The following is a 19,433-nucleotide window of genomic DNA, read 5'->3' on the forward strand; positions in this document are numbered from 1 at the left end:
TATGCCACAATATGGTACTATTGATAAATTCTTCAATAGGATCCAGCCACAAACATCAACATTATAAATTATCTAAAAAGATAAAATTACAAAAGAAAAAAAATTTACCTCAAAGAGAGGTCAAATAAAATTTGCTACTCACTTCTAATCTTGTGTAGCAATCAGCAATGAATTTCTTATGTAAAGATACTGAATCCTGAAAGAGTATATGGAAATTACAATTAGTCCTTGACATTTAGTTGTAATCATTATTCAGCACAAAATATCAAAATAAGCCAATTTTTGGTCATGCCAAGGATCATAGCTTATCACTAAAATATATATATAATTTTCTGCTTTCTTGTGTATGGGTAACTTCTTTCCTTAGATACCTACCTTCTTTAATCTAGGATTTAGATTAATGTAACTGTAGTTTATGATTAGCTGAATAGCTTCATTAGCAATTTCTTCATCAGGTGATTCCATGGCTATTTTCCAAATGAAATCCATTCCTATCAATTCCAGCTTTTCTACATACTGTTCAAAAGAAGAAAAATTATAAAGCATATCAGGATCACAAAATTACAAAACCACAAACAATTATTTTGTTACATCACGAGTCCACACTTCTTCAGTTCAATACGAATTAAGGCTGCAAAACCTCAGCTATATGAAAATAATATTATACTGATGTGGAACTTTAAAAAGCAACCAACCACAGAAGCACTGGGCAAATTCCATGGGAACCAGGATAGGTATGGAGATATCTCTTCAGACATCCCTAGACCCAAACTGGACACACAGCCCGACAGGCTACTGAAGCAGAAATAGAGGAGGAGTGAGATGGGCACCATTTTCAGGAGCTTTTCTTCAAAAGGAAACACAGTCAAGCCAGAAGTGGTCACTAATTCTTGGGGCTCAATCTGGTCTTTCTAAAGCTCAGTAGGCAACAGCAGGACCCAGAGCTTGTAAGATCTGGTAAAAACTCTTACCACCCAGGAAGTCATGTCTTGAATAAAAAGGATGTAGAAAAAGAGTTAATAAGCCTTTGTTTCTTTTCCCCCAAAGGGGTATGTGTAAATATAAACATAAGCTGTACATCCTAGTTTTCCTGCCTGTCTATTTCTGAATTTTTCTCCCCAAATCCCTGCCATTGTGATCCCAGGACGAAGACTGCGCTTGCTTTTTTAGGTACATGTGAACTGCTGGATCTGAGGAGTTGGAAGCTTAGGTGAACTATCCCTGCTCTGCATTCATGTAGCCACAGGAGGCCACTGGCTGTCCCTAGATCAGCCAGAAACAGAGAGATGTGAGGAGGGACTGGTGTCCTCCCAGGTAGCTGGTGAGGCATGGTAGTGCAGGTAGGAGCCTCCCTTACACTCTAGGAGAAGCTCTGTCATCAAGGTAGAAACTGGCAGTCAAGGAGATGCTGTTCTTTAAAAAAAAAAATCCATGTTATCTCTCAACACTTTTTTTTCGTTTGTTTTTGTTTTGCTGAATATCAAGTTATACTAGATTATCCCAACTCTCTAGATTTGAGAATAACATACTTACCAACTGAGCTCCTTGTCTTTTCAATCGATGATCACAAAGATTCACATTTTCAAAAAAAGTTTTAAATAAGTTAAAACCTGTAATTATAAAATGCCAAATAAATTCATGTACTCTAGGTAACACAGATAATCAATGAAAAGACTCAAAGTGGATCAAGAACTAAAACTGTAAGACTCTTGGCATTGGTTTCTTAGATATAGTACCAAAGCAGAAGCAACAAAAGAAAATATTAGTAAATCGGATATAATCAAAATTAAGTGCTTCAAATGACACTAACAAGGAAGTGAAAAGACAACTCACATAATAGAAGAAAATACTTGCAAATCAACTATCTGATAAGGAGCTAGTATCTAGAATACATAAAGAACTCTTACAACTCAACAATTAAAAGACAAACCCGGCCGGGCGCGGTGGCTCAAGCCTGTAATCCCAGCACTTTGGGAGGCCGAGACGGGCGGATCACGAGGTCAGGAGATCGAGACCACCCTGGCTAATATGGTGAAACCCCGTCTCTACTAAAAATACAAAAAACTAGCGGGCGAGGTGGTGGGCGCCTGTAGTCCCAGCTACTCGGGAGGCTGAGGCAGGAGAATGGCGTAAACCCGGGAGGCGGAGCTTGCAGTGAGCTGAGATCCGGCCACTGCACTCCAGCCTGGGCGACAAAGCGAGACTCCGTCTCAAAAAAAAAAAAAAAAAAAAAGACAAACCCATTTTAAAATGGGCAAAAGATTTTAAGATTTCTCTAAAGAATATAAACAAATGGCCAATAAGCACATATAAATAGATGCTTAATATAATTAGTCACCAGAGAACCGCACATTAAAACCATTAGATATGGCCGGGCGTGGTGGCTCAAGCCTGTAATCTCAGCACTTTGGGAGGCTGAGGCAGGCGGATCATCTGAGGTCAGGAGTTTGAGACCAGCCTGACCAACATGGTAAAACCCTGCCTCTACTAAAAATACAAACATTAGCCAGGTGTGGTGGCATGTGCCTATAATCCCAGCTACTTGGGAAGCTGAGGCAGGAGAATCACATGAACCTGGGAGGTGGAGCCAAGATCATGCCACTGTACTCCAGCCTGGACGACACAGCAAGACTCCATCTCAAACAAACAAATAAAAAAAACACCCATTAAATTCTGATACCACTTTATGACCATTAGGATGTCTAAAATAAAAAAAGGCAGATAATAACAAGTATTGGTGAGGATGTGAAGAAATTGGAACCCTCATATACTGCTGGTGGGATTACGAAATTACAAAATAGTGTGGCACTTTGCAAAACAGGCAGTTCCTCAAAGGTTAATTACATATCACAACAATCTGACTTCTAGATATACATCCAAGAGAAATGCAAACTAATACCCACAGAAAAACTTGTACATGAATGTTTACAGCAGTATTAACCATAACACCCAAAAAGGGGCAACAATCAAAATGTTCATTAGCTCATGAGTGGATAAATAAAATATGGTACACCCACACAGTGGAATATTATAAAGCCATAAAATGGAACGAAGTGCTGATACATGCCATAACCTGGGCGAACCCTGAAAACATTATGCCTTAATACAATGAAAGAAGTCAGAGACAACAGATCACAGTGTATGATTCCACTCATATAAAATGTTCTGATTAGGCTAATCCATAGACAGAAGATAGATTAGAGGCTGGATAAAATGAATGGAAAGTGACTGTTAATGGGTATAGGTTTATTTTTGGGGTGATGAAAATGTTCTCGGATTGGAACAGAGTGAAGGTCACATAATTTTGTGAATATACTAAAAGCCACCATTTGTACACTTTAAAAAGTGAGTTTTATGGTATGTAAATTATATCTCAATTTAAAAATTCAATGAAAAGAAACACCTGAAAGGAGGATTTCTATACTTTGATACATTTTTACCTTAATGAATCCTTTTGTACTAAGAAATTTTAAAAAGACAATTTGGCAATTTGACCTAGCAGGCCATATGATTTAAAAACTAATTATAAGATACCATTCATGTAAAAAGGAATTTGAGTACTAAATATGTCTTTATATGTACATGAAAAATTCTAGAATGATATTCCTGTTTAGTTGCTTCTGGGAAGGAGGATTAAAAGTAAAGGAAAGAATAACAATTCTTACTTAAAAGTACTGGAAAAAAATGATCTTAAGTTTTTTCCTACCATTCATAGTGATTTCATATGACTCCAATTTAAGAATTTTCTCCTTGAAGAGCTGTTGCTGAACATCACTCTCGAGATCATGCTGCCCTTTTGTAAACCATTCAAAACACATCTGTGGAATAAGACAAATATTACCCTGTAACTAAGATCCATTTCAGGCACATACATATTCCAAACTGGAAAAGTAAAGATAAATTATTTTAATACTTCAAATGTTTATATTGTCAAAATACCACTCAAAGCTAAAATGCTTGGAATTCTGAAATTAAATGAAGCAGTTACTAGCAATCTTTCCTCTAGATAATGAAAATATCTACTCATACTTTTCACTGGATTTTATACTTGGGTTTTTCCATCAACATTTATCGCCTGCTTACGCCAGGCACTATCACAATAGTGAAGCCTTTCGACAAGTCTAGGAAGTAGTTAATATTATTCTGTCAAATAAGATGAGGAAAATGAAATTCACTGTTAGAAAACATCAAGACAGGTGTTTTGTTCCTGATTTAATCTATCTTTGGCTGTTTAATTATAGTTTAAAAAAATTTGGCCAGGTACCAATTCTTCTTTACTGTTTTTGGGGTGCAACATCATTATAGGAACTCAAAGTTTTCTGTTGATAATTTAAAATTAGTTTCATATGGAGGGGAAAAAACTTAAATATATCTAGAATTCTTTATACTCATTTGGTTAAACTTGGTATTTTATCCAGAATGGTATCAAAATTACCAAAGAACTCATACATTTATTTTTATCATGAATACATGTTATATAAAACATTTTTTCAGCACTTACAGTTCTTGGCCCATACTATTTATGCTTATATAAACTGAAAAGTGTTTAGAAGATGTGAAAACACTTTTCAGAAAAAGTGAAATATTTAAATATTTCTGCCTTACTTTATCCACACTACCATCTTCTTACCTCTCTATCTAATTCACAAACATCCTGGCCAGTTACAAGACACTCCCAGATCTCCTTGGCACGATTCCAGCCCAGATACAGAGTAGCTTCTTGCAAGAAAAATGCCAGAAATTTTAGATGTGCTTCTAAATACTGCAAAAAGAAATAATGCTAATTAGTTAACTCCAGGCATTCATTCCTAAAAGCAACATTAAAACAAAACTCTTAAGTTTTAACAACAGTTTTACTTAATCCTTTTTCATATAATTTAGGGTAAAGTAAATATTAGAATTCTGTTTACAAGTTGATAGTACAATGTAATAGCAGCTATCTATCTCAAGTCTATTAGAAATTCGGTTGATTTTGGACGTCAATAAAATGTAATTTCAGCAATCTCAGAGTAAAACGCTACAAACTCACAACTTTCCTAATTTCACAATTAGGAAAAAACAAATTTTTTCCTAATTTTTTAAAGAACTATAATATTGCTAATCAATTGATTTGAAAAACAAAACCCATTATCCACTGAATTAGCAATTATTATTTCAGATCAAAAACCAAGAAAAAGATGTTTATTCCTTCATCATATGAAAGATAATTCACAAACATCAAGATACAAAACTGTTTCATCACTACAAAGATAACCTCACACAACCTCTTTATAGTTACAGCTAACAAAAATTCTTTTTATAGTAAAAGTATAAAAAGGTCCAATGAATGTTGTAAATCATGAAGCAAAAACACAAGGCCTGATACCTCCCGGTAAGTGTACCGGCCATCCACTAGTGTAGAGCTACTTAAGCCTCCAGGCCCGGCCACAGCAGCTGCAAGCCGATGACAAGCGATCAAACTTCCCGTTACCAATTTCACTATTTCAAAATTTTTCTTCAAGTCTTGAATAATGCTCTTGGCGAAAATAACAAAAAGAAAAGTGGTAATGAGAATTTGCAGTTATTTTGTTGGTTTAATACAAGCTGCTATTTAAATATGTAGTCCTAGATGAGACAAAGCAAACATAAGAATTTCCTCATTCATATTTCCTACACAAAAGTAAACAAAATCAATCTGGTATGTACATTTACTAGAAAATTAATAAACTACTAACATTTTCCATCTAAAAAATATTCCTTTTTTTTTTTTAAAGCTATTTAAAAGTTATTTAAAAGTTTAAAGTTATTTAAAAATAACTATTTCACTTCCTGTATACTTTTCTGGATCGTTCTTCCCATGTCTATATACTGAGGAAACTCTAGTACTTTAAGCAAACTAATCTTTTTATGATACAAAACAAGCAACAAGCTTTTTAATCTTTTCAAACCAATTTTTAAAATGCCATTCTAACTTTTAAAAATTGGTTTAACTTAATTATTTCAAAATTAAGCAAATAAAAAGAAAATGAGTTAAGGAGATACCAAAAAAAAAAAGCTCCACAGAAATGAAAGCAGAATGATGCTTAAACTCAAGATTATTAAATGATGTAAGTGAATTACATTAATAAACATAAAGATAGTGACTATAAACTCAGCAATTTTAGCCATATTTTGTTATTATAAAAGTTATGCCAGTAACTGTATAATAATAAAAAATAGCTATACCCTTACCTTGTCTTGCTTTTGATAAGTTTGTTTTATGAATGAGCGAGTAATTTCATGGAGCTGACGTAAAGCTGGTACCACCCATACAAACTGAGGATTATTAAGCTGAGATGACTAGAGTTAAAAAGAAGTTACATTAATTAAATTTAGAAATAAACAGGAGATTCATTTATTAGCTATACAAAATTTCCAAGTCAATCAGGTTTGTTACACATTTTATTATTTTACTCTTTATATTGACCATTTAGAGCTTATCTCCATGCACTCATAATTCAGTCTTCAACTTCTTAATCTGCATGCAATTTCCTAAAGCCAAGAACTGCAAACAGGAGTGGATGTGAAGTGACAGTAAATGTACAGGGGTACATCAGCAAAAAACAGACAAGGAATTAGCAACTTCAGAGGACAGATTAAGTAGCACAGGCTGCTAAGTCATGTTGACACAAAATAAACTGATGGCCAAAGCTTAACTTGGATAATACTGAACTGCATGGTAAGTAAAATGGAGTAAGAATATTGCTTTCTATGATTATATGATTAAGATACCAATGACATGATCAAGACACCAATAGTGGTCTAAATATTAAAGAAAATATTCATAATCTGTATTTCCTAGTTAAAACATTTTCATAAGAGGTAATTCTACTTTTATTATTACAGACATTTTACACTTACACTGTACATTTTTCAAAACACTTTCAAATATATTATTTCTGAAACTGGTATATGACAATCCAGATCGTCATAGTACAGATCTAAAAAGTCTACTGTTCGTGTAATACTCTTTATAAAGACAACTACTTTTTAATAAATAGCATCTTTCAAACTATGAAATTTCAAAATTGGTAAGAATTTCAGTTAAAACATGACTATTAAATCTCTAACCAAAAAGCTGAGTAAAAACTTAACTCCTCAGCATTCTTCAGAGGCTGAATTTTTTGTTTTAAAGCCTCCTTGTTCTATTGAACCTTAGTATAAGATGAAGACCCTTGTGGAGGGGAAATACACTTTTGTTGTCTTTGTAGAGAAACATCTCACTATTGAATATGTAAATGTGTTATTGTCACACAATAGTTTTTTCCTTGCCTCATAGACATCAGCCAATCCTCAATCAGCAAATACCATATTTCCTAGATTCTAAGACAAAGATTTCATATATTTTAACATTTCTGAAATTGACACATTAGACAATTATGTCAAAAGAAACTCACTAGCCACTAGGCACAGGGGAGTAAGTTTTTATATAGCTGTGCTTACCTGAGTATGTGCAAACTTAGCTGGACACAAAAGGTATTTGTTCATCTACCTGTCATTTTAGTTGTTACCTGGTATAGGTAGTACCAAACAAGAATGGCTTTCTCACTTAAATTTGGATCACTAATATGTTACTTAAATGTTATAAAAAATATTACACTATAATGCAGCACTAACTAACCAGTTCTGTCCATCAACATAATTAAACTAAAAGAAAACAGTGGTCTCACACTAAAGCATTTTCCAAAGCCAGGAGAAGTTGGCATGACAGACTTATACCCTGTGAAGGGCTGTACCACTCAACACTAAATATCTCTCTGTCCTAAGCTGCACCTTATTTCAAGAGAAGGTGTTTAACTTGTAGTGTACATAACTCAATCATGAAAAAAAGCAGCTTGAGTTTTACAAAACAGAACAAGCACACAAAACTCCATATTCATAACATGCCTCAAAATTATACAGCCAATCTTAAAGATTTCAGAGAGGTCCAAAGCATTACTACATACAATGCAAAGCAGTGTGCTCCCATGAAGCTGTTCATAATTGTTCAAAAAAAGGCTTAGGCTCAACCTCTCATTAAGAATCTAAACCAACGGTCCATAACTGCAAAATGGACAGTTTCTTTTTTTCTTCTTTGCAAGCTTATTAAATCTGAGATGCAGGCTGCAATCACTGGCATCTCGGAATCACAGAAATAAGGTATATATTAAAGGCCAACTACGTAGTGAGACCAGCTAGACTATTTCTTGCTACACGTTGCAAAATGACAGTAATAAAAACTGTAAGGTTCATATCCAAACAGATACCTTCCCAAAAGGATTACAAAATTGGGACATAAATATGAACTCTTCAACAATAAGCAAATATATTAAAAAGTATCATGATGGCCAATTAAGTCAATTATGGTAACACTATTTTTATTTAATATTGAAAATTATCCTTTGAAGGTAACTTGTTATACAATAAAATTCAAAGAAAAAGTCCATAAAATTAAAATTTAAGAATTATTTCTAATATAGCCCTTTTAAAGTTTAGCAAACAGGAAAGATGTTATTTATTTCATCTTATCTATGACATGGTGACAAGTTATAAGAAAAATTTTAATTACTCTTCTCCAATTTCAACAAAGATATCTGATAATGTCACAGAGTGGAGGTTTCATAAGTAGGAGCTAATGGGATGTCTAAATTGGACTCAACATTAGATGAAGCCCTAGAGGTCAACTGGTTTAGCCTGCAAACCTATGCCTAAATTATATTTATTCATTTTTTATACAATGACTGACTTACTATTTCCAATGATGAGGAACTCACTACCTCAGAAGGGACTGAATTCTGTTTTCAGACTGTTCTCACATAAAAGTTCATTGATACTGAAACATGCTTCTGCATAACTTCTTAGGAGACATAAAAAGTAAGTTGAATGAAACTTCTCTATGACAATGCTCTAAGTATTTAAAGAAAGCTTTCATATTTTCTTGAGTTCTCTCTTCTCAAAGTTGAACATCCCCACTTCCTCTTCTGTCTTGTTTTTCCAGACCTACCCTTTTATCTAGGACCACAGCAAAAATTTTTGCTTGGGAGGACAATTTCTAAAAGTATTTCCTCCTGTACTAACCACATCATGTGAAAGTATCTGTACTGAGGACATTTTGCTACTTTTATTTTCGGTTATGTGTTTTGTTAAGTAGAGGCAACTCAGCTATGGCTAAGTGAGGCTTTTGGTGTCCTCATAGGGTGAAGGGGAGGAGGTAAGAGGAAGGAAACCAACATTTGCTAAAAGCCTGTCAGGCACTGTGGTAGGTGGCCTGAAGATAAACAACTTAAGGAATATGCAGATACAACTAATTGAGGAAAAATGAGTTTTGTTTTTTTTTTTTTTTGGTTTAGTAATTTGTTTTTGGATGAGTACATTTAAACTTTTTAATTGAAGAAAAAAAGAAGTGAAATAAGAGGGAAGGATTGGGGTAGACAGTGGAAGGTATAGAAGCAGCAAAGGAAAGAGGACCAAGGGAGCCAAGGGTACCCTGCAGAATCTATAGAAATAAAGTTAGGAAATCAAGGTCAGAATTTCTGAACACAACAGTGGAACTTGGGAATTTTAAAAATATCAAAAGCAGAGGGAAGGGGAATCAGTTGGGGGAATAAAGGTAGCTGAGGGCGGGAGGGAAGTAAGAAGTGGGTGATCTTGTCTTACCCTTTGCTTAGTTTCTGTGTAGCCTGGCAGGGAGACATAATCCCCAGTCAGCCCACCTTGCTGCCTGGCAGGAAAGGGCATAGCATAGAAAAACACCTTTAGTGGAAGTAAATAATTCACCCCCCTGCCTGGAGCCATATCCAGGGGGCTTTGATCTTCCCACTGCCCCCCTTCAGCAATGTGTACTTTGTAAAAGTCCATGAAAGCACTTAGTAAACTGAAAAGTGCTATATAAAAGGCAAGATATTATTGTTTAGAATGAAATAATGGTACACCAGAATTTCTTTACTGGGAGCAGTGGGGAAATAAAAAAGAAAGAATATTACTTTCAAGTCTCACTAAATAACTCCAAAAATTCTTTTACTTTTTGAGTTTTGTTATAAAACAACAGACATAAATGAAATGACTGCAAAGAGAAGCAATAAAGATGCAGTGATGCAACTGACTAGAAAAGCTAAGTAATGCTTAGCTGTAACAAGGAAGGAATAATGGTCAGGAGGGATATTCTGGTTTCATAACGCCACTTCCCTGGAGGAGGGAAAAGTCCATTCAGCTTTGACCTTTTATATACAAAGAAACGTGTCTGTTGCTGAGAAGAAAAGACCATTTTTCTATGGATACCCTTTTCCTCTTACTATTACTATTGAAGGTTCTAAACATCTTCAATAACTATGGATGAATTGTAATCATAAGGAGAGGTTGCTAAATTATCTGAATCACTGAGCTAAGGAAACTGGGAAAATTCAGATTGTATCTGAGTGAAAAGAAAGCAATGTTGTTGAGTTAAAAGAAAAATTCCTCATAACCTGAGAATTACCAGCTCCAGTTTGCAAATACCTTTTAAAATCTCTAAAGCTGGGTTACATGTAGAAAATTCACTTGGTCACATTTCAGTGTCAGAAATACAAAACACAAAGTTCTTCAATGCCCCCAACTAAACTTTATGATCAAACACAACATAAGAAATAAAAGCCCATTGAGCTAAGAGTCTCTTAATATACCAATGAAAATTAGTTGGCGGTATCCAAGATCCTTTAAATAAATACTTAACAAAAGTCAAACAATGTGTTTTACCAATGAAATTATTAAGCCACTAGTTATTCTACCAAAACTTTTCTTATGTTAATAATAAAATGAAAATCAGAAAGTGGAAGCCTTCCCGGTGCTAGGCTTTAAGTTTGGTCTGGGCATCCTGAGGGTCTAGGTGGAAGGACAACACTGCTCCAATTAGTGCTGCTGCAACAACAGCAGCACAGTCCACTGAGCTGGCCGCTGTGATCAGCCCTCTCAGAGGAGAGGCTTGAGGCGTAAGGACTGGAGAGCTGCAATCATTACCGCTCAATCTGCTAACCACCACCTCCAAGGAAAGTCCAGAAGTTCACAGTAACCTACAGTCCCAGTCCCTCTTATACAAGTCACTATCCAACCCTGCCTTCTAAAATCAAGCCCCAGCAACAGATACTCACTGAATGACTTTGCCTATAGAATTACCTTAGGAATATGTCTAAATGAAGAACCTGAAACACTACTATGTGCCATCGATGACTGAACCTCATTCCTTTCTCTCTCTCATTCTATGACTGTTCCTCCGTTTCTCCCTTATGGGAGAAAAACAAGCACAATATTTATTTAGAATCCACTGTACTTATTAAAATTGTGCATACTTTAGATTTAATTTTAAAAAGAAAAACTAAGTTGAAAATCTTCTTATATACTTTTCATAAAATTAGAAGATTTTAATTTTAATTTCAGAAAATTAACTCTTTGAATGTGACCCTAGATTTGTTTTCCCATTAGGAGTAACTCCCAAGCTTTTAATAAAGCATAAGTCATAAACAAATTTTTAGATATCAAATTTGAATATGAACATTAAGAAACATTAAAACATACTATTATTTTAAAATTGTGATGTAATTTATTAAAGGAAATTATTAAACTAGTATACCTTTTAGTTGGTTCCATTTGCAAATTCTTACCTTGAATCCATCCTTCTTGTTTTTTTCCAAACCTGACCATTCTCCAGGCTGAAAATTCATTTTAAGAGAAATATAAGTGACTTGGTAAAAGCAATACCTATAATTTCCCGATCTTGTACTTTAAGGTAAGAGCTTCCAGATACAGCATTTAGTTTAATTTACAGAATAGGGGAGGAAAATTATTTGGCTCTAATTACTCAGGGAATACTGTTGCTTTAACAACAAAATCAGATAAAAGCTGAAACCAACCCTCTTAATATCTTCTATGCACTTGATGATGTAGCTCCTCTTGATTGCTTCTTTCACTGCATACGCATCACTAAGGATTGTCAGGTGCTCCTCCAAGGCCTGCTGAATAAGGCTACTGGGCAGGGTTGGAAGGTGAGCCAGTTCCCAGAGTACGTCTAATACCTACAATAATATTACATATAATCAGCCAGCCAATACGCAAATAGCTGCTTTGAGCATTTGTAGCTAGAAAAATCCATTTGATTCTCCTGCCTTTCCAGAAGTGGTCTCAAAGCGAGCTTCCCGGCCTATTCGTCCAATCAGGCTCAATAGCTTCTGTCTTACTCTATCACTCTCAGTCTCCCAGCTCTGTAGAATGGAAAAGACACAGGAATTGCTTCACGATCAAACTGGCAAAATATGCAGAAATTTTAAACTTGAGCTAAAAACAATAACGTAAGAAAAGTACACTTAAACACTGCTAATTGGTGGGGAGGAAGGGTATTCAGGACCACAAAAGAGCTTATTTTAAGAAAATTTAAAAGTAAGCATGTCTGACTGAACACATACCTTCTGAATGAGAACAAACAAATGATTAAGCTGATCTGAATTAAATTTCACAGCTGCTGCAGCAATAATAGTATGAATGTTCTCAATCACGGTAGATGATTGTCCTGACTGGAAAAGGAAACATTGGCAAAAAGTTAAGTCGTGGAACTTGGAACAACCTAAGTCTTCCCCCTAGCAATTTACAGAAGCACAAGCAAAAATATAACAAAGATAAATCGACTCTGGTCTAATCAGCATCCACTTGCATAATATTGGCAAGACTATATGAAGCAACCATTATTAATCGTTATCAGCTGGCCTTATTTAAATTCCTAGCAGCATTAATTCTTTAAACCGACAACGGAAAAACACACACACACACACACACACACACACACACACACACACACACAAGAATCAAGTTCTTAATCTGACATATTTCACTTCAAGAAAAGAACAAAATATTTTCAACTGCTAAAAGATTTAAACAGATTGAATTATAAAACAAATGTACTCACTTTCGGCATTTTATAAATGATACTGAAGGTTCCAATTGAGTGTATTACCTGCCTCATTTCTTATTTTACTCATAGATACTTTGTGATTTCAATTAATGTTTATTTATCCCATTGGCAGTAAGTCTTTGCTGCAGAGCTATAGACCCTATTGTCAACCTTAAGGTTTAAATTCACTTTATAACCTCAATTATGTCACTGTTATGCCTCACTGTTCATCATGTGAGAGACTTGAAAGAGGACATTTTAAGATTCAATTTCTTAAGAATTTTCTCAATATATACTATGCACATAGAGTCATTCATTGAATGTAGTAGGAATATACAATATATAAATCATGGTCTCTAATCGTCAACCTAAATCTTCAACCTTATGTGGATTCAAAATTTATATTCGCAAAACAAAATTATATGAGTGTATTCCACCAAAGTCAAGACATGGGAAGTAATATCTTGGGACCCAGGACTGTTTTCTTTTACTCCTGGACCTGACTTTTTACAGTCGGCTCTGCAATGCTGGGCTGGGAGCCTGCCAACTACATTTCCCAAACTCCTCTGCCAGCCAACTTCCTATTATGTTCTGCCAATGAGAAGAAGCACTGGGAGATGAGTGGCAGGATGAAGTACGTCTGGCTTAGGCTCAGAGTGGATGCAGATGCTGGCTGTGGCAGCAAGGGACTCTGGAAACCTTGGTGGCAGTAGCACCTCTCTGACAGTTCCAGCACTTCAAGTAAAAGCGCCTCCAAGAGCAGCTTCATTTCTGTGAACTTAATACCCCTTCTTTCTTTTTGCTTCTCCAACATTCTCCTTTTTTGTTCCTCTACCTTACTTAGGAACACCTTTGTAAACAATCCCCTGTAATCAATTCCCTTTGTTTGATATACCTAGCACAATTTCTACTTCCTGACTAGATTCTGACTGATACAGTGACTAAGCTGATACAGTCAAAAAGTGCTGCAGGTTTTTCTCTGGCTTACCAACTAGATGAAGAATAATACCATTAATGAAATAGACTGGAGAATGACTAGGTTGGGAAATAATTAATTTGAGATGCCAACGCACTATGCATGGGAACGTGTGTTACATATTTAGATATATTACATTGGAGCTCCAAGAAGAGATCTGAATTAGAGATATAATTCATAGAGTCAATAGCATACAAATGCAGTCAAAGTCACAGGAGTGCCTGCAATTGACTTATGAATACAGTGAGAAAGGGGCTAAGAACTAAGGCTTGAAAAAACCAAATAAAGTCAAAGTAGAAGCGAATAAGTTAGTAAAGGGGACTCAAGGAGGAATGCCAGGAAAGTTAGGAAAACCAGTAAAATGGACTATGACTAAAGTGAAGAAAAGAGAAATTGAAGACTATGTTGGATTCTGTCACACCTCTTGACAGTCCTAGTAAGATGAGATCTACAAACTCATCTATCATCTTTATTTAATAGGGACTAAATGGGAAAAAATTATTAATGAAAATAATATAATGAAAAGAACACTACATTGATAAACAAAGACACATACCTATTCCTAGCTCTGTCACTAACTGCTATATAACCTTCTCATTTTTTAATCTAAAAAAAGGTAATTTTTAAAAATTTTTAAAATTTTAACATTTTAATTAAAAAATTTTTTTAATCTAAAAAATGAAAAGACCAGACTAGATCAGCAGTTTGAAACTTCTTGTGGCAAGTGGATTTATACATACAATCTTAATAAAAACCTGAAACTGTAAAGTGGGTTAGGTATAGCTGCTCTGTTTAAAGCAAGATAAAGATTCCGTTTCCCTGCTCACTCACCACCCTTCTCCCTCTCCTGTAGTTCAAAAACGTTAGGCAAAGGCAAAAATAATTCTGATCCACCTACCTGTATCTTCCAAATTTTAGTGAGCTCATCTAACGACAATTTACTACCCAAGAGTTCAATAATTCCCTTTATACGGTCACAATATTGTGCTTGGTCTATGTTGCCTAATTGAAGAAACATGAGAAAGTCAGATATAGTGAACACTGACTCTCTAAATACAATTCTATTAATTCAAAATAATAACGTTATAAGATCATTTAAAGGCTAATACAGTCAAAGCAACAATTTTGTATACTTTTTAATACAAAGATATACTATTTAAATTATGTTAGGTAATTTTTATTTTTTTTGAAAGCAACTTACCTTCTAGTGCAATTGACAGAACTGAGTTTTCAACTAGCCAATCTAATAATCTGTCCGTATCTATAGCATTCTTCACAGATTTGGATAAAGTGCTATCTTCTATTAGTTTGGTTACCTAAAAAGATAAGATTATTGTGACTGAGTCTAATATACATTATCAAATATTCATATGTATATAATTTTTACAATGTTACAATGTGCTTCGATAACTAGCCAAAATGTATCAAAGGCCAGTTATAAGAAGTTAACAGACTACCATTTGTGATGTCCCTTTAAAAAGAACATGGAGGGCCAGGCACGGTGGCTCACGCCTGTAATCCCAGCAATTTGGGAGGCCAAGGTGGGCGGATCACTTGAGGTCAGGAGTTTGAGACCAGCCTGGCCAACATGGAGAAACCCCGTCTCTACTAAAAATACAAATAATTAGCTGGGCATAGTGGTGGGTGCCTGTAATCCCAAACACTCAGGAGGCTAAGGCAGGAGAATTGCTTGAACTTGTGAGGCGGAGGTTGCAGTGGTCCAAGATTGTGCCACTGAACTCCAGCCTGGGTGACACAGCACCACTCCATCTTTAAAAAAAAAAAAAAAAAAAAAGGAACATGGAGTCATTCTTACAGCTCTCGTTCCCTGGACCACTGCTAATTGGCTCAGGGATGAACATCTAACCCATACCTCAACCAGGCACTTCCTCCAAATTTTATATGTGGAAAGTATACAGAAGTGTCAAGAAGACACTTCATATACAGAAAGTCAGTCCCTCTCTGGTGATGGGAACCGCAGGATGTGAAACATGGGATCTATTCATTGTCTTGATCTCTACCATATGAAAAATGCCAAATGCAGGTAGAGAGGGAGCAAGGCCAACATACTATGAAAAGCAGGCACGAGACTTGGAGAGAATCCTGACAGTGGTCAGGTTGCAAATTTTAGTTGTTCTGTTGCCCACATGTGCCCACCCTTTCTTGGTCTGGCTAGTAAACCCTTCATTCATGTGAAATAATCCAGTCTCTTTTCAATAAACTCCTCTTTTGGCCTAAAATGGTTCAAGATGAGTTTCTTTCACTGGTAGCCAAGAATCCTAACCAATACAAAACTGAAGGAAAAATAACTGAATTATAACTGAACTGCATTGGATCCATGTGTCACACACCAAAACCAACTGTGCTGTTTCTGTGGATATGATAGCAAGTTCAGAAAGCTACAGAAAATTATTTCCATCATTTTGCTTCGACCAACACTGTTGCAGTCATTTTGTTTTTGTCCCAACCCCAAGAAGACTGAAGTAAACTTACATCTGAAATAAAACAAAATGAACTGTACCCTTAGAGCAAAAGTCTCAAACTGTACATTCTAAGGGATTATATTCTAGGAAATTTCACAAAAACACTACATATTTTAAATATTTCAGACATAAATTTTGAAAGTAACAGAGAAGATGTCTTTACTAACAATGATATACAACGTTTTATACAGAATCGTTACCTCTTTTTTATGATTACAATAAATTATTCATATTTCCCAACATTTTTATAGTAATAAGCACACATTTTGGTAGAACTTAGTATCTGCGCATTAAGTCTTGTAGAAACAAATGCAAAACTTACTTCTTTGAGAGAATTCATCTTAGCACTGAAATGTGGTGATTTCAGCATGCGCAGTAGAATATCTAGTCGAAGGTCATCCACAATTGTCACTAGATCCGGTTGGAAGCGCATGCAAAGTAACTTAATGGCAGACAAGAGCTCAGGGATGCTAACTAATCTCTTTTATTGAATAAAAACAAAAAACAAAAAAGGAACTGTAAAAACATTTTGATCCCAATTCTTATAACACACACAAGAATACTGGGTAACAATGGTCTGGCAGTATCTGATATTTTACAAAGCCAATTAACTTCATTTTGCTTAGAAACAAAACAGCACATAGGTGAGCAGTAAAGGAAAGGGAATGGTCCTGTGAAAAATTTAGGCTAGACAAAATAAATCATGTTAAATTTAAATGGTAAAATTGCTTTAAACAACTCTGGGTAAGTTTTAACACTATTATTTTAAAGTTTCCTCTACGCCAACTGTGATACCATCAAAATCATGTTAGTAAAATTCTGAATGGTATAACTTACTCACTGTATTAACTCTATTGACTAAGGCAACAACAACCAATGGTGCTTCAGAAACAGTACTTTTTAATTAGGAAATGTAAAGTTAATTTGATGTGAATGCATGTGACCAGAATCCAAAGTGTGTGAACCCTGCTAAGTCCTGGCTCTGCTTCTGTGAACTAACTGGCACTAGGGCGTATCTGGCTGGAGAGAGCGTTTACCTTGTCTTTGAGGTCTTTCTCTTCTACGCTCCGTACATCCTGGATTGTAGTAAGAATGACTGGGTCTAGCATGGGCTGTAGAAATAAAATGCTACAGTTATTAAGAACTCCCGAAGCTGTCCCAAAAGTAGAGAGAGAATACTTCTTCATCTACAATTCGCAAAGGAGAGGGTGCAATGAAAAGATAAAAATTTTCATATCAGAGCAGCTACTAACTAGATAATACTGCCAAATAAACCCTTAACTGATTCTGCTTAATCTTAGGTGCCTCAGTTTCTTCAATATAAGTACAATTTCTGTCATTACCATCTTATAAAGGTAATTTTGAAGAGTGACTCAAGACACACAGTCTAACTTTTAAAACACTGTTTTTATAATAAATATTTTGTGTTTGATTTTTAAAAATGAATGTAAACACAGACCATGGAAAATATGCTGTCATATGAACGACTTTTGCTTATTGATGTGAATGAGGCCTATAGATGAGATTCATACAATACACTGCTCCAGAATGGTAACACAACCAGAAAACTAACTCTAAAGAGTATGTGAGAATGGTAAAGTATTAGCCATTAATACATCTAAATTACCACTTCCATCTAAGTAAGAAAATATTTAAAACTTAGCTGATGAAGAAAGAGATAAACAATATTTGGCTGTCAAAGCCAAGAATACATTAGCAATGAGCTAAAATGACATCAGGCATTTATCCAGATAGAATTTCTTCATTTACACTTAATGCCAATTGTATAGGAAGGAGAGAGAGCTGTTACGGTTAAGAGAGTCATAGTGTTCTTTTCAGCATGTGCTGTTTAATCCTTACTGCAACTCTTGAGATAGCTATTACTATTATGGCCATTCTACAAATTAGGAAATTGAGGCACACAAGTTAAATAAGAGTCTTCTGAAGTCATACAAGTAGCAAGTGGTAGAGACAACTGTTATGTAAGTAACATGTACTGTATGAATTTATTGCTGAAATTTAATTTTGGATGGTTTGATATAATTAAAATAAAGATGAAGTCAGATGTGCTTGGTTGGGAATTCATACACTTCTTGTTCTTTTTAAAGTACACTCTGTTTATATATTAAATCTGGAATTTCTAAAGACTTTAATGTTAGCAGCTGGGGTATTTATGCTAAATTCCCTTCCAGAGAGCAAGGCATGAGTAAAGAGCATGTGTTTAAAACCCAATCCTGACCCTGATTATTGAATTATTAATGTTTATTATTAAAATATTAAAAAGTCCAATCACTTTGTCTCTTTATGTCTTCATGTTTCAACTATGAAATTAATGATTATATTTATATGCTTAATAAACTGAAGGAACATTAGCTGTTTCTAAAGAGCTTAATATACAGAATGGAGAAATATATAAACAGCCATCCTATTTCACCTAAAACTCTTGCAGGATTACCTTGACATCTAAAGAAAGCATTTAACATTTAGAAATAACAGAGATTGGCCAGGCATGGTGGCTCACGCCCGTAATCCTGGCACTTTGGGGAGGCCAAGGAGGGTGGATCACAAGGTCAGGAGTTTGAGACCAGCCTGGCCAGTACAGTGAAACCCTGTCTCTACTAAAAATACAAAAATTAGCCGGGCATGGTGGCACATGCATGTAGTCCCAGCTACTCGGGAGGTTGAGGCAGGAGAATCGCTTGAACCGGGGAGGTGGAGGTTGCAGTGAGCCAAGATCACACCACTGCACTCCAGCCTGGGCGACAGAGCGAGACTCTGTCTTAAAAAAAAAAAAAAAAAAAAAAAAAAAAAGGCCGGGCGCGGTGGCTCAAGCCTGTAATCCCAGCACTTTGGGAGGCCGAGGCGGGCGGATCACAAGGTCAGGAGATCGAGACCATCCTGGCTAACACGGTGAAACCTCGTCTCTACTAAAAATACAAAAAACTAGCCGGGCGAGGTGGCGGGCGCCTGTAGTCCCAGCTACTCAGGAGGCTGAGGCAGGAGAATGGCGTAAACCCAGGAGGCGGAGCTTGCAGTGAGCCGAGATCGCGCCACTGCACTCCAG

The 19,433-nt window shown here is 35.6% G+C and overlaps 1 protein-coding gene across 1 annotated transcript in view; it reads right to left on the minus strand.

The window, feature by feature from the left end:
* USP24 (ubiquitin specific peptidase 24) overlaps positions 1-19,433 on the minus strand; it is a 149,537-nt gene that overhangs the window by 77,165 nt on the left and 52,939 nt on the right. The window contains exons 9-23 of the mRNA XM_050803861.1: positions 17,407-17,481; positions 16,692-16,850; positions 15,088-15,202; positions 14,785-14,888; positions 12,429-12,536; positions 12,132-12,227; positions 11,880-12,041; positions 11,631-11,678; positions 6,211-6,318; positions 5,366-5,515; positions 4,631-4,762; positions 3,707-3,818; positions 1,534-1,610; positions 376-516; positions 143-196 (exon numbers count right to left, since the gene is read on the minus strand). Of these exons, the coding sequence (XP_050659818.1) occupies positions 143-196; positions 376-516; positions 1,534-1,610; positions 3,707-3,818; positions 4,631-4,762; positions 5,366-5,515; positions 6,211-6,318; positions 11,631-11,678; positions 11,880-12,041; positions 12,132-12,227; positions 12,429-12,536; positions 14,785-14,888; positions 15,088-15,202; positions 16,692-16,850; positions 17,407-17,481 (1,641 nt within the window). The remainder of the gene's footprint in view (positions 1-142; positions 197-375; positions 517-1,533; positions 1,611-3,706; positions 3,819-4,630; positions 4,763-5,365; positions 5,516-6,210; positions 6,319-11,630; positions 11,679-11,879; positions 12,042-12,131; positions 12,228-12,428; positions 12,537-14,784; positions 14,889-15,087; positions 15,203-16,691; positions 16,851-17,406; positions 17,482-19,433) is intronic.

The sequence above is a fragment of the Macaca thibetana genome, chromosome 1, assembly GCF_024542745.1.
Source record: "Macaca thibetana thibetana isolate TM-01 chromosome 1, ASM2454274v1, whole genome shotgun sequence".
Taxonomy (NCBI): domain Eukaryota; kingdom Metazoa; phylum Chordata; class Mammalia; order Primates; family Cercopithecidae; genus Macaca; species Macaca thibetana.